Below are 21,729 nucleotides of genomic sequence, written 5' to 3'. Positions count from 1 at the left end.
TGTTCAATTTCCAAACTAATCAAAACTTGTAAAATGCCTTCAGCAAATGTAACTACACACAGACTGTGTAAATATAATGCATACACAATTGAAAAGATTGAGCTGTCCACGTCCTTGATTAGGCACAGGTGACGCAGGATCTGTAATATGGTTCACATTCCTGTCGCAGTGAACCAACATGCCCCAAAGCAGACCGTGACTAATCAGAGTAAGGGTAGGCTACCTCATGATAAAAGTGTAAAACCACATTGGCGGAGAGAGACTGAATTTACTGGGCGGGTGCAGGAAGCACATTGCCTTCTGTGCCCTTCGTGATAATAAATGTGCTAATGATGTCCTCATCAAAATCTTGAGAAAAAATGCAGTCCACGAAGACAATGATCTGCTTCAGCGACTCTGAAATACTCTATTATGGACAAAAGTGGGAAATGGGAAAAATCGATTTGGTGCGAACAGAAAAAACACGTTGAAAAACGCGCGCCGATATTCGTACCGGTTTGTATGGCCCTTAAGGTCTAAAACACATATGGGGTGATTTAAGGTGAATTTTCATTACATGCTGGCTTTAATAATAATTAAATCATATGAATTCATGTATTAATATGAATTATAAATGATATACATTTATTTTATATGTTTCTAAATACATTAATTTAATAGAATAATTTAATAAATGAATAATATAATGAAAAAAATAGGCCTTTATTTTGTTACTCTACTGTCACAAAGCAAATTAATAAAACTAAAAACTGTCTGGAAAATATTTCTAGTGTTTCTAATGTATAAACCTGAATAGACATTTTTAATTAGTCATACTTAGTGCTTTTCACCATGAATATTGTTCCAAAGCAGTTATACAGTGAACTTATAAAGTTCTAAAAATACTACTTTTTCCCTCTCACATTTTCCACACCCTCAATCAGGGAACAGATGATTTTAACTTAGTTTTGAGGCCTTCAAGATGACTTAAAATTTTTTAAAATAAGATAAAACAAGCATGAAAGGGATCATTAATTGAGAATGTTGTTCTCAATCAGGGAACAGAGATTTTAACTTAATTTTGAGGCCTTCAAGATGACTTAAATTATTTAAAATAAGATAAAACAAGCATGAAAGGGATCATTAATTGAGAAATTAGATTTTCCTTGAGCTTTTGACATAAGATGTCATCATACTAAGCATATCCTGTAAGTTTCAGAACTGGAAACTTCCTTGTTAGTCCAAAAACAGCTTTTAATTGTAACCAAGCAGCGAACAACTCGTTGTGGAATGTGTCTATAGATAGAAGACCACCTCTGCAGAAGAAAATAAACACCTACTTCATCACTGCAACTTTGGCTATGTTCACTGACAGGTTTATAATAGTTTTAGAGGGAGCTACTGTAGGGAAAACAACACCATAACCAAGGGTTTAATATAAAACCAAGATCCATGGTTACAATAGTTAAACCATGGTAACCACAAATTAACCATGGTTTAGCCATGGAATTTGCAGTAAAAATGTGGTTATACATTTGGTAATAATCCACCAAAAAAATATGGTTACTACACCCATGGTTAATGTACTCATGATAATGAAATATCATGTTTAGTATTAGGATTTTTCTATAAAAGATATTGTTGTGATGTAGTTACTATTGTACTAATTTTGACATTTAGGCCATTTACGAAAAAATTGTTTTGTTAAATCTAGGGCATGCTTTTAAGATAAAACAATAATACATGCTAACTCTTTCAAATTAGCGAAAATAAATGCACATTATGTGCAAACAAATTACAATGAGGTGGTTGTTTTGCAACAAGGTGGAGACAGTTCTGTTCACATGCTGATGAAAAAGTGACAGGTACAACAAGAACATTTGCGAAAACAGTGAGAGACAGAGGGATATCAGGGAAAATGAAGAGACTGAAAAGGCAAAAGTGAAGGTGCAGTTAAAGAGAGAACTATTAATTATTTTGCCTGGCCCCAGCCTAAGGATTTAAATCTTATTTATGTGATGGCCATACAAACAATAGGGTTGTCCGTGGTTTCAGAATTTGTTGTGGGTGTATGGGGTGTATGGGATGGCCTGGATGTGTGAGATTTCCCGGCCTGACATTTTGTACCAGTCCGGCCTGGATACATTCATTAGCTAACAAAATGCAAGTTATTTTGTATTAATGTATTAATATGATGTGAGGTCCAGTTACCAGCCTGACACTACAACAGGTAGTACTAATGGCTACTTTTTTTTTTGTAGCAGGCGTAATGATATGATAATGACGCAGGACCTGAAAATAGTCCCCCGCTCGGTAACTTCCAATGTGATGTAAGGTAGCCTATTTTCAGGCACTGCGTCATATCATTACGCCTGCTGCACTCATGGTACGGCAGTAAAGTTTCTTGATTATTACGCAGGAGAGTATTCCTGGCCATATCAGACTAGAAAATCGCAACTTTACATTTTCCATCTGTCTTAGTGTACAATGTAACTACAGAAGAGTCAAGTTTTCAATAGGAAAAATATCAAAACACTTTGGTCTTTTTTTTTTTTTTTTTGAGAAATGCTAATGGTCTTGTCCACTTCAATGATGTATGCTAAGCTATGCTAAAAGTGGTACCGCCAGTACCGGAGATCGGCTGAAGGGATTCAATAACGGTAAAACTCAACAGTTTTACTCTGGGGGAGTTGTAAAATGAGCCAATTTCCAAAAAAAGTGGAGCATCTGTTTAAGTACATGTCAGAGCCCATACTTCTTTACTTCAACTTGAGTATTTTTTTTAACATGTATCTGTACTTCTATGATGTGTGAAGGATGTGTGTACTATCAGTTTGTTCACTGTGGATTCTTTGGGAAATCAGTTGCAATTTCGGCGCAAGCTTTGCAAACAGACTTTCGCGATATGGACTTGACAGTATTGCCACAACATCTAACTGGTCGCAGATAAGGCATTATAATTAATTAACAGTGATTTATGATATTTAATGATTCATGTATAGTCAGAGGTTCCTTTTCTATGTGTGAGTAAAGCAACCAGTGACTAAACGGTCAAATTCACACTGTTTCTCTTAGTAGGATGAAAATAAAATGTTATTTAAACTGTGGTTAAAAGCAATCACGGAACCCCCTTTACAATCGACTCTAATCAAAACTCTTGTTTTAATCAACGAATCTCTTATTTACATCATGTTTGCATTGTTAATTATGATGAAAGCTTTCGTTAGAGTGCAGAAATCGAGTTACAATGAAGAGAACACTGCATTCATGCCTTCAACCTTTCATGTCACAATCTTAATATAATACCATAGATCTAAATATGCTATAATCAACACTTTTCACGATTAGTTAATTTTGAGAGCTGTAATAGTAAAAATGGTGAAAGTTTTTGAGAAAGTTCCACATGTAATACTTATTTCATATGCAGAGATGTTAGCCAATCACAGCACACAGCAGTGGCTCACGACAACACACACGCCCCTTCAAAAAGAGCGTTTAAATCAGAGGGCTAAAATCAGTGTACTAAAAGTGCATTTTATTTTTAAATTAAGACAATTTTGATGTCAAAATCATACCAATATTATAAGTGCACTCCAGGAAACATTATAAAACAATGCAGATCATGACCACAAAATAAGCTGAATAACTAACAATATAGATATTTTTTCATATTTGGTTATTTTTTATAACAAAATAGGTTTATTTATTTAGCTAATACCAAGCTCTAAAATATTTGATTGTGGAGAATTTGAGAGTGGGGGAGCCATCTAATTTGTTGCGAGACTGTAAAATGCTCTAAAAACATCTTTCTGCCCATATAACGCAAACCCTAACCCTTTTAGTGACAGATCTGTGTGGTGTATCCTGACACATGTGGGATTAAATGTGACAAAAGGTTCCTGAAATAAACTGTAAATCTGAAGCACAAGGAACTGCAGAGCAATCAAACACCTTTTACCGAATCTCTGCCGATAACTCCCACTTGTCAGCTCCATATCTGGGGTGAGGCGGCATTAACTCATAAGGCATGACCTTTTCCAATCAGACTGTCATTATATTCTCATCACAGAGAGAGGCAGTATCAACAAGGATTGCAAATTGGACTGTACACTCAATAGGAAAATTAAGCAAATGGCTGCATATTCAAGCCATACAAATGAAGCCAATTATGCATTTGCATTCTACTGAGCTTCTCTTTGCCCCTTGCTTTAACTTGACAGGGTAGCAAAGTGCCCACAGACTAATCCAATAAGAGGGTTTCTGTCTTTCCACGAGCCCCGCGGCCCTCCGATCATGTAAATCGAGCACATAATGACATGGCACAAGTCCAAATGAACACGAGAAGTGGACGGGTTTAGGATTCAGGCATGGGAGAGCAGGACCAAGAGTAGAGAGCCCTGGTCTCAAACAGCTTGTTCAACTCCCAGCGGTATACAAGAGCTGCCTATCCACCAGCACAGGGATGGATGAGTGGACTCGACTGCCAGCTGCCCCCGAGGATGAGAGGAAACAAACCGAATCTCACTCCAACCAAACGCAGACTCCCATAATCACCTTCCTCTCAGCGCAAGGGCCAATGCTAGTCCAAAGAGCTGCAGTGTCACGTTCTTTAGGTGGACAGATGGAAGAAGTGGGGCATCTATCTACCTCTGATGAGCTGTCTATAGACATTTCTAACATTGTCTAAGTTTCTATTTCAAGAGCTTCATTTTGCCTGGCTGGGACTAGCACCTATACTTGTCAGCTTTTTAGCAAATCAGTTATGACTACTGGGTGAACGCTACGCCTTCTAATTAATATGCATAAGCAAAGCTGACAACTAAGCAGCTTTTCAGCAAATCAGTTACGACTACTGGGTGACTGCCAAGCCACCTACAGTATTTAATATTCATTAGGCACTCTTGACAACTTGCTAGCTTTTTAAAGCACTGCATTAAAACAAATATACAAAAAAACAACTCAAAGCGCGAGATACAACAATAATTCCTTTGAAATTGTACACTGTAAAAAGGAATATGCTTTATCTAATCAATAGAATTGTGGCAACAGATTACAAGCAATATTATTAATTAAATTCAACAAATTAGAATTGAGGAATAATTAATCAAGTTATTCCTTAAAAGTTAACCATTTAAAATGAGTAAAGTTTACACCAAAAGATTTAACAAAAATATCTCACTAACAGACAGACGTAAAAGATGAATTAAGAAGTCTTTATTTTATATTGCCAACATTGAAGACACCTGATGTTAACAAGCAGAATCACTGAAGGAGAAAACCTAAAACAAACACCGATCACCATAATGGTGACTTAAATTTATGTTTTTTTTGGTTGCTGTAAGTTTTACTCATTTTAAATGGTTAACTTTTAAGGAATTAATTTGATTAATTATTACTCAATTTGAATTAATAAATTTGCTTGTAATCTGTTGCCACATTTTTTTTGATTAGATAAAGCATATCCATTTTTACAGTGTACTTCACATTAATCAAGGCTTCAAATCTGGGTAAATATATAAAAAAAGTTTCCACTTCACTCTTGTCTTTGACCCAGGTTTATGACTTACCAACAAACACAATTTAATAAGCTATTAAATAACTTAAATAGGTAACACTTTGTTTAATGGTTTACAGACATTATACTAATTATAAGTAACTTGACAACTACATGTTAACTAGTCTGTAACACCCAAACGTAACCTAACAGTCTGCTACTGTCTACTTTTAAACCTTTGAAGTCTGCACCAAGAAAAAAGTGATGGATAAAATTTTTGTTTGCATTTCTTATTTCCTTATGTCACTAGTAATCACACTCAATGTATTTTTTTTCCAACACATCCCATATTTTTTTTTAAATATCGGCCTCTACCAAATGCTTGAGATGTCAATTAATGGTAATAAATGGTACCGGAATTCATATACATACTTTGCCATACTTTTTCATTGCCCATCATAATTTATGATCAAAACCTTTTCTAGTCTTGACAAAACACATTGTCAGAAAGGTCTGAGTCTCAAGGTTCCATAACAGAAGTGATATTTGGACAGAAATGTATTAATTTGTTACAGCAGAATGCATTCAATTAAATTCAGGAAAAGGATTAAAAAATCAATTATAAAGGAATTTATGTCATTTTTGGTATTACGCCTAAACAAAATCTCATGAGAACTTCAATTTATGTGATATCAACTTCAATATGGCTTTGATTTTATAGTAATTTTGAAAAATATATATTTTATATAAAATAAAAAAATATTTAGTACAGTATATTTGATTTAATGTAAATTTAAAACTTCCATAACTTTTTCATACTTTCATTTTTTTAAGTGTTTTTACATCAGCAATAATCTGCAGAGTGTTCTCTTTAAAACAAGACTAAACAGGTCTTTCAAAAATTCCAAAGCATACTTGAATTACAACCAAGTTTTAATAGAGCATTGTAATGTCCATTCCCAAAAAAAGGGGGTTGACAGTTAACCGTTATGTGCCAAATCAACCATTTGGTTGAGCATGTCTTTGAAAAATTGTTAAAAACATCATTTCATAAAGTTAAGGCTCTTAAAGTGTAATATTTAAAAAAAATATGCTTAGCTTGCAAATTTCACCAAAAACAGTTCACGAGGCTGGGGTGATTTATATGTTTCTGACATCCATGTTAGACGAAGTGTTGTGACATGGGCTGTTGATTGACGCTGTGAAATCTAGTGGATTTTTTGTCAAAATATAGGCTACCTCAACCAGATGATAGACATGGCTCAATCAGTTTGAGTTAAGTTAGGTACTCCTCTCAATAAAATATAGTGACTCAAAATGTGCTCAACCGTTTGGTTGAGAAGTCAGTTAAAGGGATATTCTAATGAGAGTTAGTTCACATCCAAAGTAAAGTATAAACCTTAAATATAACCATGAGGAACACTGGTTGCATTCTTCAAATTTCCAGCCGAAAATCTGTCATCTGTTGTTTGCCTACTGTATGAATAGAGGTATACAGGGAAGTATGTAGCCTACATTTAGACGACCGGCAAAAAAATGCTATATTTTTAGGGCTTTATGGACGTGAGCATTGCAGGACTGCCTTGGTATCGACTGTGGCTTCATTGAGACTCGTTGGTTTATGCAAGAGGGATGTGTAGGATAAGCCAAAGGCAAGTAGAAAAGGCCAGAATTACACAGAGCTTATGAATATTTGGTGACACTGTGGTATTACAGAGTGGCAGGACCAGACTGTGAATATTCATATCTAATTCATCACCGTACCTTCACCCAGGTGCAGACAACAAGGCTTCCAATACTTTCCTTGAATACATGATAACCTTCTTAAACAGAGCTCTAACAGCAGGAAAGTACGTGGAATAATCCGGTGGCCTTTCAGGGTTATAGTGATAAAAGACTGGTGGAAAAAGCGAGAGAGAGAGAGAGAGAGAGAGAGAGAGAGAGAGAGAGAAACAGACAGGAAACTGTCAAGTCGAGAGAGTGTGAAGGAACAAGAGGGTTAAAAAAAGAGATGAAAGCTGGGCGATGCAAATAGGATTGTGGGATCGACAGGCACGGGCAAGGAACATTGATTTGTACATCTGCTGATAAGACTGCCAAAGTGTCTGAATAACTGCGAGATGACAAGCTAAACTCTCTGATCCTACTGAGGAGCTAATAAAGACTTAATCTACTCTGTTTTTACAAGGACGTATGCCACATTCCCACCTACACTGGGGTCATTGTGGTACGTCCCAATTAAAAAAACGTTCTAAAATTACATTTTATTTAATGTTTCTGAGTCATTCTGCCTCTAATTAAACACACCCACTGTCATCATATTTATGAGATACGAGACTGACCAACAAAACAAACAAACCCTGCAGAGCTTCATCCACATATATCAATCCATCAGCTGAGCAAATCAACTCACCCCACACTTGCTGCCAGAATAGAACGAGCATATGGATGCACAGGGGAGCTTCATCCATCACTCCTACATTATCCCATAATCCTATATCCCGTTTTGCCACAAGCGCACCAATATGGAGCCATCAGTGAGTAGTATCACTGGCAGGCTGACTATCCCCAATCATAAGACTCTAAGAAACTAATGAACTTAATTATTCACATGATGGATCTTATATTATTCCATCTCTTCCAGTATACAGATGGTTTCTCCCAGCCACATGCAGGCAGACGGACGATCAATAAGCAGAGTTAATTGGAGGTATGTGATGTCATCCGCATGTGAGATCACATGATTGTAGATATTGATTTGAATGGAACCCACTCAAACACTGACTCATAAAAGCATCATGTTCAAGCTATTTTAATATGCATTCACGTGAATATCGACTCCTTGAGAGAATGAATCGAAACAATTGCATCACCACGTCCACGTTTTAAAGGAGTAGTTCACTTTTCAAAAAACTTTGGCTGATAATTTACTCACCCCCATGTCATCCAAGATATCCATGTCATTCTTTCTTCAGTCGAAAAGAAATTAAGGTTTCTGATGAAAACCTTCCAGGATTTTTCTCCATATAATGGACTTCAATGGGAACCAAACCGAAACGGTTCAAGGTCCAAAAGACAGTTTCAGTACAAAGGACTTTAAATGATTTGAGACGATGAATTATCAAGCGAAACAATCGCTCATTTAAAAAAAAAAAAAACTAAGTTTAAGTTTTATAAGCTCATGGTTTTTATAAGCTTGCTCTGTTCTGTGATGCACGTTCGTGACTCTCCTATTCGAACTCGTTCATCAAAATGAACGAATCTTTTCCAGAGTCAACTCGTTAAATGAACCAAATTCGTTTAATGAACCAAATGAACCAAATTTTGTTTTTTAAATGACTGATCGTTTCGCTTGATAAGACCCTTATTGATCATCTGAAAGTCCTTCGAACAGTTTGCACTGAAACTGTCTTTTGGACCTTGAACCGTTTGGTTCCCACTGAAGTCCATTATATAGAGAAAAATCCTGGAATGTTTTCATCAAAAACCTTAATTTCTTTTCGACTGAAGAAAGAATGACAAGGATAACTTGGATGACATGGGGGTGAGTAAATTATCAGCGAAAGTTTTTTTAAAACTGTACTACTAGTACTTTAAGTTTTGATTTATATGCTAAAATAGCAACCAAAGACACAGGAGACAGTCTGTTAACTTTGATTTATTGATTTATATATTTTCTTAAACATTTTTAATGCTAAAATAACACACAAGGTTATGGTGCATTAGTATTTGCATGATATAATTCTCATTATCAAAACAGATCGAAGGAGATGAACTTCACAGAAATAAAGACTTTCAAATGGAAAGATAACGAATGCTATTAAAGGCATCAGATCTGAAATGTCACACAGATTAGTTCCAATTCCCTTCAGAAATTTCCCAATTTCAAAGTCTACACACAGAAATATTTTACCCTGTAAATGTACCCAGTTTGAACTAACAATGTGCCAAGTAGATACGCATCAGCAACATGTGCAACATTAAGACGGTGCATAACTCATTTAACAACTTTGATGCATACTGCACTGTTGGCAGCATAAAACAAAGCCAGACACTTCTCGACTCTCAGAATTGCAGCAAGAGTTACTGCCTTGACTGCACTGTCAAAACTGATAGCATTCAACATTTCTCAAGAGATTTTCAATCAGTGCCCCATACATGATATGGGAACCAAATAAAAGTAAAAAAGCCAACAGGAATCTTCCCTCTCACAGCAAATCCCCTAATTTCATGCCCATCACAATTCCTCATGTAAACTGAGATGTAATTGTCTAATAACACAGCGGAACAATCTGAAATACGACTGTGGTGATGAGATGGAGACGTTTAGAGAACCAACCACAGACGTTTTGTGTTCTAAAATCGACATCTAAACAACATTAGCTTCATTTTAATGGCAACATCCATTTGAAGGAATGATCATTACATTAATGGGCTTGTACAATTCACACAGCTAAAACAACGTGCTTTAGTCTCCACTTTTATGTTATGATGAGCAATAAGAAAACATCTACGTTGCAGGCTATTGGTCCTCATAAAGAATTGATCTACTTGAAACCATTTCAGACGCACCCCAATGCCGCAAAAGCCACGAGTCTCGTAGATTTCAGGCTGAGAGCTTTCTATTAGTTGAATGCCGTTGAATAAAACCTCTCATTATCTGTTACGAATTATATCAATCGTGTTCAACAAGGGAAATTAAAGAAATGTGGAGAATACAGCCGCTCAGTGTCATTACACCATGCCATGAGGCATCTGCTGCTAAGGGGAATGTAACAGGACAGTGAAATAAATTCACATTAAGACGGAGAGCGATTGGAACACAAGCACAAGATGAGCCCTGGGAAAAGTATGTTCCCGCTAAAGCCTACGTTCCAACTCAATATGCGGAGAGTCTGCCGCGGAGTCTATAAGTGCTCTTCAATCCTCGTCAAGAATCCTAATCTTGAATACTCATCGATCCTAGTTGGCCTCACTGGGGCTCACTTCAGCACAAAATATCTGGGTAACTATTCACCACCTTTACATGATATACAACTCAAGTGTAAGGCTCATGAGACGGGGTCGGATCCATTCCTGCACTTGCGTTCCCAGCAACAAAGCAAGCAAGGCCATTGGTCAAAACATTGGGTATACGAGACAGCAATTTGTCTTGAAATAAATTGTATTCGCTTAGTAATTCAAGTAAGATCCTCTCTGACATAAAACTATATTTAAAGGGACGGATTGTGCATATGATTTTTTTTTAGTGCTTTTAGTTTATGTAAACAATCATGACCAAAGTGACGAAACATCTGTGTGCGATAATTAATGCGATTAATTAAATCTCGTTCTTTCATTAGTTTATTGCTTGCTATATTTTCAATGTAAATCTTATAGTTTTTTACTACATTCATTAATACTAGTTAAAGACTGATAAACATTTCTCTGTCTAAAGACCAACGCTAGCTCACATCCTCATCACGCATAAATTGAGGATCGCAGAAGAACATATGACACAACACTCAAAGAATTTTTTGAGATCCTGCAAAAATAAGCTTGTACTAAAAGGTGTTAGCCTCTACATGTGTGTGTTACTAAAGTTTGTGTGTTTAGCCTTGGTGATGTTTCCTGCTGTTGGCCTTCACGATATCTATTCAGTGATTTCCAGAATAAGATCATCTCCTTCCAGGGTGCTGTCGGTGGACACGTAGATTTTGGTCACGATGCCGGCGAGAGGAGAGTTTACCACAGTTTCCATCTTCATGGCGCTGAGGACGCAGAGCGGTTGTCCTTTCTCCACCTGCTGGCCCTGCTTCACTTTGACCTCTACCACCTTACCGGGCATAGGAGCTCCAATTTGCCCACGTACGTCTTTCAGGGCTTTAGGGTGAAAATGCATCTCCTACAAATCCAAGAAAATTGATATGGGTTGGCAGGACTTCAGTTTCATTTACACACACACACACACAGACCAGCAGCGGCACGGATCAAGTGCAAGTGAACTGATCATCTCATCTCCTCTTTACTAATAGTTAGTTACAGCATTAAATAAACATGGGTGAACACCAGACGATATGTTGAACGATACATCACAACTTATCAAAATGAATCCTGTTTCACGAAATGACTGTTTATATCAGGGAAACACATTAGTAAACTTTGAAGGCAATACGATCTCATAACGTTTTATTTAGGGCTGTCAAACGATTAATCACATCCAAAATAAAAGTTTGTGTTTACATAATATATGTGGGTGCACTGTGTATAATTTATATATATATATTTAAGAAATATTTTCATGTATATACTGTATATTGATTTAAATATAATTTATATTGTATATAAATATACATATTTTATATATAAATAATATTTTTTTCTTAAACACACATGCATGTGTGTGTATATATATATATATATATAATAATTATACACAGTACACCCACATATATTATGTAAATACAAACTTTTATTTTGGATGCGATTAATCATGATTAATCGTTTAACAACCCTAGTTTTATTTACCTCAAGTAAGCAACTCAATGTCCATAAACTCATTAGGTAGGCAGAAAAAATAACTCCAGAAAGCATTTTGCTAAATATAGACACTATACCTCATTAATTTTCTACTTAACCTGTTAATGATATATTCATTATTTAATGCATGTTTAAATAAATCTGTCATGAAAGAAAGTTTAGTTTATCAGTTTTTTGTCATTTAAATGTTTATATTTCACCAACTGTGGAGCAGAAAAAATTCAGTTATTAAAAATGTACAAAAAAAAAAGGCCTAATGTGCAAAATGTTTGCACAACTCAGCATTAGCTATTTGATTGTTGATTATTAAACAATTAGATTAATTTATTTATTTATTATTCTATCATTTATTTTTGGTTTGCATCGTGAATTTTCGGTTTTGGCCCAGAATTTTAATTTCGGTGCATCCCCAATAAAGAGAATGTTATTGTAACTATATTGTGGACACCAATATAGTTATCATTAGCCTTATACAAAAAAAAAACTGAAACTAGAAAACGTATTGGAAACCCCTATAAAAACTAAATTTAAAATAAAATAGAAATAAAAAAACGTGAAACTATATAATAAACCTGTCTGGTTTCACGTATACACGGTTTATGTATTTTACCAACTCTAATAAGCTGCTGCTACCTTCACGCAACTGGTCCAAAAAACAAGATCAATTTTCTAAAAGGGGAGGAAGAAAAATCCCTCCTTTTAAAGTTGTAAGTAAAATCAGAAACACACCTTCATGGCCACAGTGTCTTTGACCAGAACAGATCTCAGCTGACCATTGAGCTCGAAGAACACCTCTCTCTGACCGGCTTTATTAAGGTCTCCGAGAGCCAGAGCCTTGATATGAAGTGTTTTGCCTCGTTCCAACTCCACCTGAGACAGACCGCAGAGATACAAGCACAGGAAATAAGGAACTGATGCTTGGAATGAATGTAGGAATGGGTCATGGATGACAGGAAGATTTATGGCACAGTAATAGCAAATAAAAATGTGAGGCTACTTCAGTCTAAAAAAGAAATACTCCCACCTCAAACTCTTCAGCAATCTTAGGTCCATCCAGGAAGAGTCTGGTGTCCAGACAATCCACAGGCCCAAAGGTTCTAGTGAATTCTTTGAACTCCTGGAACACTTTGGGGTACATGGCTGCTGACATCACATCCTCAGGGGTGATTTCATCACCGTGAGCTTCTTGCAGCTGCTTCTCCAAGGCCTGGAAATCCAAGGGAGGCAGGGTAGCTCCAGGACGTCCTTCCACACGGGGAAGAGTCTTCAAAACCTGTGCCACAAATGAGTGATGAGAGCCTGAGAAAAGAGCAGGTGCCTGAACAGACAATAAACGTATATTTCCTCGAATATTGGTGCTACACTGTATTTTCAAGCTGCTCGTAAGCGGATGATGTAGAGCGTTCACAATCCCCCTAAGACCCACACAGAATCCAGGAATATTTATAACCGATCATTACCAGGAGCAGGATTAATCTCTCCCTATTGTTTCATTTAGTTGAATTCAAGAGGCCGAGGAATCAAGCGCAAGTTGTGAAGAATTCAATTTTGAAATGATGAAATGTCAGCATTTTTATTCTGTAGAACCAAGACTTCGGAATACACACCACAGACCTAAATGAAACATTTTTTATACAAGCAAACAAACGCTTGCATAATTATGAACCATATTAATGGTACAAACCAGATGGGGAAAAAATAAGGTCAGTGCCAAGTTGCTCAAATGTGTTTGTTATCTAAAAGATATGCAAAGCAGATGGCCTACAAATTCTGAAAAAGAGACATTGTAAATAAATTAGCTTCATACTTGCATACGCAAAAAAAAAGCTTTAGCAGGAGCATTGTTCAGATCTGGTGTGAGACACATTTGTCAGAGAAACAGCTAATCTTGCACAGGAATGGCTGCTGGGTAATTGGGGCGTTCAAGACAAAAGGAATGACATGGTTTTCCCTTGCGTATCTCTGACAAGCACAACACAGTGTTAATGCACTCCAGAGACTGTAGGGAGAAACCCTCTCAAGGTAAATACTAGTGAGATCAACCGAATATCTTCAGTGAAAGAGCTGAAGCTTATTTTGCCCACCATGGAGATATTTCGATAACTCGTATTTGTGCTACTGGGTTTTCTCTTCTTTCTGATCTCAACACAAGCCGAGCAGAGACTTTAACTCGGGTTCAACTTACTTTACAACAATTGATTCTAAATCCTCCCTCTGACCCTTTTATCTTACCTTCTTCATCTTAAAGGAGTAGTTCACTTTTGAAAAAACTTTTGCTGATAATTTACTCACCTCCATGTCATCCAAGATGTCCATGTCTTTCTTTCCTCAGTCGAAAAGAAATTTAGGTTTTTGATGAAAACATTCCAGGATTTTTCTCCATATAATGGACTTCAATGGGAACCGGATGGTTCAGGTCCAAAAGATAGTGTTAATAACAGTTTCAGATGCAGCTTCAAATGTCTTTAAACGACACCAGACGATGAATAAGGGTCTTATCATGCGAAACGATCGGTTATTTCAATGCTTATTCCAAAAATGTAACTTTTCTAAGGACAAATGCTAGCCTTTCTCCATTCTGTGAGGCGCGTTTGCAACGTCACGTAGTACGTAATTACGTTCAAAAGGTCACGGGCGACGTAGCCAAAAGTACAGTCAGAGTGTTTACAAGTTGAACGCATAGGTTGAACGTGAAAACTAACTCAAACGCCGTTTACAAAAAAGGAATTAAAAGGTAAAACAACGACGTCGGACGATTTTGATTCTGTACTTCCGGCTACGTCGCCCGTGACCTTTTGAACGTAATTACGTATTACGTGACGTTGCAAACGCGCCTCACAGAATGGAGAAAGGCTAGCATTTGTCCTTAGAAAAGTAAAAATTTTGGAATAAGTTTTGAAATAACCGATCGTTTCGCATGATAAGACCCTTATTCATCGTCTGATATCGTTTAAAGATATTTGAAGCTGCATCTGAAACAGTTATTAACTGTCTTTTGGACCTTGAACCGTTTGGTTCCCATTGAAGTCCATTATATGGAGAAAAATCCTGGAATGTTTTCATCAAAAACCTTCATTTCTTTTCGACTGAGGAAAGAAAGACATGGACATCTTGGATGACATGGGGGTGAGTAAATTATCAGCAAAAGTTTTTTCAAAAGTGAACTAATCCTTTAACCTCTGTCCCAACAGAATATCTTGATTCCATACTACTATCTTAATTCGTGATTTATTTGTTATTTTTTTACAATGGCTATTAAAGTAATAGGATTCTGAAACTAATAGGATAGCTCACATGGTCACCTTGCTCTGTTCTGTGATGCACGTTTGTGACCCTCCTGTTCGAACTCGTTCATCAAAATAAACAAATCTTTTTCCGAGTCAATTCGGTACACGAAAAAAGATTTGTTCATTTTGATGAACGAGTTCGAACAGGAGAGTCACAAACGTGCATCACAGAACAGAGCAAGGTGACCATTTGAGCTTATAAAACTTAAACTTTGTTTTTTGTTTTTTTTTAAATGAGCGATCGTTTCGCTTGATAACACCCTTATTCATCGTCTGGAATCGTTTAAAGCCCTTTGAACAGTTTGCAGTTTGCACTGGACCTTGAACCGTTTGGTTCCCATTGAAGTCCATTATATGGAGAAAAATCCTGGAATGTTTTCATCAATAACCTTAATTTCTTTTCAACTGAAGAAAGAAAGACACGGACATCTTGGATGACATGGGGGTGAGTAAATTATCAGCGAAAGTTTTTTTGAAAAGTGAACTACTCCTTTAAATGAATAGCCATACCGCATTTACGTAATAAGGCATCTGGTCACACTAGTTGTATTTCAGCAGATTGAGTGATAAATGCGCTGTGCATGTCGTACCTTTGACCTGAAGGGCTCCGGGAATCCTCCGTAGGGGATGCCGATGTGTCCTTGCAGGAATTCGACCACGGAGAGGGGGAAAGACAGCTCATCCGCTCTCTCCTCCACTTCTGCCCGAGTCAGAGAGTTCTGCACCATGAACTGTGCCAGATCGCCCACAATCTTAGAGGAGGGTGTCACCTGAACGGAGGGGATGAGAGAAGGACAGATAAAAGTGAGAAATGAAAAGACATGCTTGCTTAGGCCTCCATCGATACATCTCATCTCTCCACCTAAACTAAAGCACGAGTAAGAGAGGAGACAGAAACACGGCTTAGGGAGTAGATAACATTTGTGTCGTAAGGACAAAAGGGAGAAAAATGTAAGAAACCGAGAGAACAGAACAGACTAATGAAACCCAGCGCTAACTGTCGCTTGTTAAGCAGCGCACCGCTCAGCCTCGATATTGACAATATTAACAGCGAGGGGACTCCGAGGACAGAAAGCCGACTATCTTCGATCATTTAATTAAGCCCAGGGAAATGAAAAGCAGCAAGGCAAGACCAAACGCTCACAGACGCCTTTGATTGGAGGAGATCAGTCAGAGCCTCTCTGAAATACAACAGATAAGCTTTCCTTAAAGCTCTTCCCAGTTGATCCGTCTCTGGGCCATAGGAGACAGGGACAGGATTATTTATTCACTCCTCTTTTCTGCCCCGTTTTTTTTTTTTTTTTCTGCCCAAGTTATTTTTATTCAATTTCATCTGGAGATTGAGACGGTTGCAATGGAATAAGAGGGATGAGGAGGAGGAAAGAGAGAGGAGAACGAGCAATTAAATCTGTGATTCAGAGAGGAGCTCTCAGGTCCACAATGCTCATGATTTCAAGAGTGAGGGTGAGACCCTTTTGAGAGCAGGGGGTGATAATTAAGCCCTATTGCATACAAGCGATTTAAGCTGCACGTTTGTGGTGGTCAAGTGATAATTACGGCGTATGAATCTTAAATATTCCATTCACTGATGGATCAAGAGAAAAAACAGACCTTCTTCATGAATCTAAAGCATGCACTTATTTGCTAATCTCATATTTCATGATTGGCCTCCAACTTTAAATGCAATGAAGGGGGGGAATCTGATTTAAATCTCTGAGAGGAATGCTTATGGAGTAGAAATCTAAAAATGATCTGGATTATAACAGGAAGTACAGAATATGAAATTGGATTTTAAGTAAACAGAGCCAGACTGAATATTGGTTAACCACGTATTTCCACTGTCTAGCTGACTACCTGTGGTTGCACATCATATTAATATTGATCAAAACATATTCTACAGCAGTTAATATTCTAAATTATTCCTAGAGTTAAAGTTTCCCTGTAGTCAATATTTTTGATCATTGAATCTTTGATCACCAAAATGACACATTTAAACATCTTTTTTCCTCTGTGTCCATTCATAACATGAATGTAACTCTACACCTGTGGTTTATTTAGAATATGTGGAACATGAATATGCAAATGAGCCTCCACTCACTCATGCAGGCTCGACTACAAGTTGATGTATCAGAATGGGAATGCATTTTATGTATCGCTCTTTATAACGTCGTACACATAACGGTAATGAATTTGATTAGCCTTTGGCTAGACTACGTTATCAAACAGCTAATAATTTGTGGCTAAGGTTACATAAACCATGTTCCCGTTCGCCATCTCAGAATCGGAGAAAATACTCAGAAATGGTGTTGACTTATGACTTTGCACATGGTTTGTCTTAAAGCACATTAAAAAACACCATATAAACATATGAACAACATTAACTTGATTTGACCACAGGGGGACTTTAGATACAAATGACATCTAGACCTTTTAATATTTATTATAACAGAATAGATTTTTTCTCCTTAAGAGTAGTTGACACAAAATACCTTTGGGATAATTACATGTGTTGTGACATGATATTGGATTGACATCAATCTAAAACCAAAATCAGAATTTTGCTCATTATTTTATAATCATTAAGCATGCATCTATTATGTAGACTTAAGTAAGAGACTAGATGAAATACTTTACTATTTATATGTGCAATCATAATATAATATTTAATAGTATAAAGAGAAAAGTATTTTTAATAAGTTGCAAAGAGATGTTATTTGTTATATAAATAAACAATTATTTATTATTATCATCATCATGAAAATCTTTATTTGTCACACTCAACGGACCTAGTGAAAGTAAAAATGATTAAAACGGGAGATGAGCGTAAGAGAAATGGTAAAATCTAAAATATATATTCTGCTCAATGCTTATAAAATATATATTTTGTTCATGGAGATACACCAGCCTCTCAGAAATATAACTAAAATGTTATATTTATCTTTAGTATCCAAGACACTAAAGGCTTGAGTGGATTTTATGCTGATAATTATATCTTATGCCAGACTTCTCAGATGACTGACAAATTTTTAAAAGCTATTAAGCCTTCTCTTCGGAGATGGCTTTTATTATTTGAAGAGCTAGAGTGTTTTGAAGCGATTAAGGGCCAGATCACACTTTTTTTCAAATTCCACAGAAAAAAAAGAGAATTAAGAATCAATTCCAGTGCAAATTTAAAGGAAAACGGCAAACTCTTGTAGCAAAAACATCTATTTTATAGGTGTATAAGGGCATTCAAGGAGGTAGCAGGACATTTTTAAACCAATCTGTCCAACAAATCCTTTGAATAGATAATGTGCATCAGATTTAACAAGCACAATTGTAGTAAAAAATGAATATTTTGTAAGAGGGGAAATTGGTGCTACACATTTGCACATTGCATTTGACCAAAATAACTCAAATTATAACAATACTTTTGAACATGCCTAACATTAATATCGGCAAGCAAGGAACAGGACACGAGTGACAGTAAAAGGAATGATTCACTGAAAAATCATTTGACAACATCACGACTCTGTTTTCAAGCGTGTGAAATATAACAACTGAGGAAATAATTAGCTAAAATGTGTGGTGTCTTTTCACCATATAAAGACTAGCCTCATGAGGATCTGGATTATTATAAGCAATGACACACACGAAGGGTTAAAAGGGTTCATCACGACACCATGCACACCACTTCATGTACTACTGCACTGATATTTTCCAGTCATCATGTTCAAAAGCAATATGGCATTTCATGAGAAATTTCATTGTCCTCGTCTGACAATCACAGAATAGTGCAAAAATTACGCCATACTTTTTTACGGCCTTAATTTTTTTTTCAATAAATTTTCTCCAAATGGATTTCTAATAAAGAATTACTGTATACAGAAAATCAGCTTCATGAAAAAACAAAACCAACTCTTACTACATTATAAACTACAACATTCATCTAAACTTAAAAAAATATCTATATTTACATGAAGCACAATGAAATGGCAGTGAAAGCAATTGCACAATATAAAACTACTGATTAACAGTCATTTAGAAGTATAAAATAAAATATATTTTACAAAATAACCAGCTGATATATACAAATATGCACAATGCTTCATGGGAGTCAGTGTTCACCACTTTTGTGCTGTAATTTTGACCCCATCTATGATGAGTCAATACAAGTTTATGGTTACTATACAGATGAAACTCGAAAAATTAGAATATCCTGTAAAAGTTAATTTATTTCAGTAATTCAACATAAAGGTGAAACTAATATATTAAATAGATTCATTAGATGCAAAGTGAGTTATTTCAAGCTTTATTTGTTATAATATTGATGATTATGGCTTACAGTTATGACAACTTTACACAATATTCTAATTTTGAATTTGGGGTTTTCATAACTGTAAGCCATAATCATCAATATTATAACAAATAAAGGCTTGAAATATCTCACTTTGCATGTAATGAGTCTATTTAATGTATTAGTTTCACCTTTAAGTTGAATTACTGAAATAAATGAACTTTTGCTCAATATTCAAATTCACTTGTAGTTTGTCACTGTAAATTCGGCTCTAAAGGCGCTGTCACAGTGAAATTTGGACGCAAAAAAGGTCAGTTGTGTTCACATAGAAGTCACTTTCAAACCAAGAAGCTTGAACCCGCTGCTTGGAGAAATCTTTTGTGATTCTCGATCACGTGGATTGCTATTGTAAGGATTTTGCCCACAAAGTTTCACAGAACAATGTAAATGTTAACACCTTTAAAGTTTTTTTTATTGTTTTTTAGTATTATATTACAGCTTCTGAGCTCATAGTAGGTCCATAATGCATAGTAGCATTATTGCTAAAGATTAATTTCGCTATGGGATGAAAAATGGGACAACCTGATTGTAGCATCCTGTTAGAATCCATTACAAATTACGAAAAAATAGGTTTAAATATGAAAACAAAGAGAATTGCTCACCTTGATGAGGTCACCAAGCAGCTTGTTGGCTTCTGCGTAGGCTTTCTTCACCTGCTTGAACTTGTTCCCCAGCCCCATACTGTGTGCTTGGAAGTGGAGATTGGTGTACTGGCCACCTGGGATCTCGTTCTCATAGACATCAGAATTCCCAGACTTCATGGTGGCGGTGCAGTCAAATGGAGCATAAATGCCTCGGGTCACCTCCCAATACTCACTGTAGTCAAAGACCTTCTCAAGAGAGATGCCTGAGAAAGAATTGTGGGTGAAGAGAAAGAGAAAGAACAAAAGACAGACAGGATGAGAGATCATTAGCCTACCAAGAGGAATAAGCAATCTGAGAACAAGTAGCACAACAAATGACTGTTTGACATTAATATTTAATCAGAAATAATGAAAGTCCTTGTCTCTTTAACAGACTGCACTGGCTAATCAGGCATCCTTCCAAAGCTTTTAATCAGTCCTCGAAAAGCTCAGCACACAGGGGCCTGTATGTGGTCGAAGCAGGGAATATGTGGCGGAGCATAGATTGCTTCCTGCCACTCACGGCTTCATCATTTACCAGCGGCAGTCAGTCAATTAATCAATCAATGAGGCGCGCCACTTGCAACAGAGTTTACATGCTCGTTTGGCTCCCTCATCCTTACTAATTGCCCATCGCTGTGATCACAATAGTTTTCCTGTGCAAAAGATAACACACGCACAAACACGATCTAACGTGTGCGCGCACCCGGCGGAGAACGACGGCAGGACGAGAGACGACGCCCTCATAAAACTCGCTTGCGTGCATTTTTCTTGCTGCCACCCCGACTACAAGCTATTAGGCGCTATTGATGTTATGGTGTAAAAGCAGCGTGTCCAGCTCCTCCCCATGAAGCCTGATCAATCAGCACACGTCAGTCAGCTCGGCATCGATCTCTGGCCACACGGCCTTTACAGTGATGAACTGTCTTGAACAGAAGAAGAGAGAGAGAAAGGGACTATGGGAGGCGGAGGGACCGGAGCCGGACAATGAGAGATTGATAGAGTGAGTGAGAAAGGCGGATTAGAAAATGACAAGGTGAGAGAGAAAGTTGAAGGAGAATTGGAAAGATGACAGGATGTTATCCATGTCTATCCATCCATCTGATAGACCGATAAGTAGTTTCACACAACAAATCCTCACTGACAACTTGGCATGTTTTTGCAGAGGAACTTTAAACTTTTAATTTCTCCTTTTTTTCAATTCAATTCTGTATTTGCATCATTTACTGTGGAAACGTTTGCAAAATAAGGATTTATTTTCCCTGTAAAATAGGGATAAACAAAAGACCGAAAAGTATATTTTTAGGTGTCATGGTTATTACCTGAATATGTTTTAAAAATTCAATAAATTATGGATGGACTGATTGGATGAATAGGCAGAACAGAAGATGGATAGATATGACAGACAGACAGACAGATAAGAAATATAGATAGATAGATAGATAGATAGATAGATAGATAGATAGATAGATAGATAGATAGATAGATAGA

At 36.6% G+C, this 21,729-nt stretch overlaps 1 protein-coding gene across 2 annotated transcripts in view; it reads right to left on the bottom strand.

Annotated features, from left to right (window-relative positions):
* Positions 1-9,115: 9,115 nt before the first annotated feature.
* Positions 9,116-21,729, bottom strand: part of pcxa (pyruvate carboxylase a) — a 114,964-nt gene continuing 102,350 nt past the window's right edge. For both annotated transcript variants that reach the window (XM_089123757.1, XM_039694009.2), the window contains exons 17-21: positions 20,218-20,462; positions 15,870-16,049; positions 13,017-13,265; positions 12,722-12,862; positions 9,116-11,357 (exon numbers count right to left, since the gene is read on the bottom strand). In XM_089123757.1, coding sequence (XP_088979883.1) covers positions 11,106-11,357; positions 12,722-12,862; positions 13,017-13,265; positions 15,870-16,049; positions 20,218-20,462 — 1,067 coding nt within the window. In that variant the 3' untranslated portion in view covers positions 9,116-11,105. The remainder of the gene's footprint in view (positions 11,358-12,721; positions 12,863-13,016; positions 13,266-15,869; positions 16,050-20,217; positions 20,463-21,729) is intronic.

This window comes from Pimephales promelas, chromosome 19 (assembly GCF_988280905.1).
Source record: "Pimephales promelas chromosome 19, fPimPro1.hap1.1, whole genome shotgun sequence".
NCBI lineage: Eukaryota > Metazoa > Chordata > Actinopteri > Cypriniformes > Leuciscidae > Pimephales > Pimephales promelas.
The sequence above is the reverse complement of the archived record's forward strand: the minus strand, read 5'-3'. Positions and strand labels throughout refer to the sequence as shown.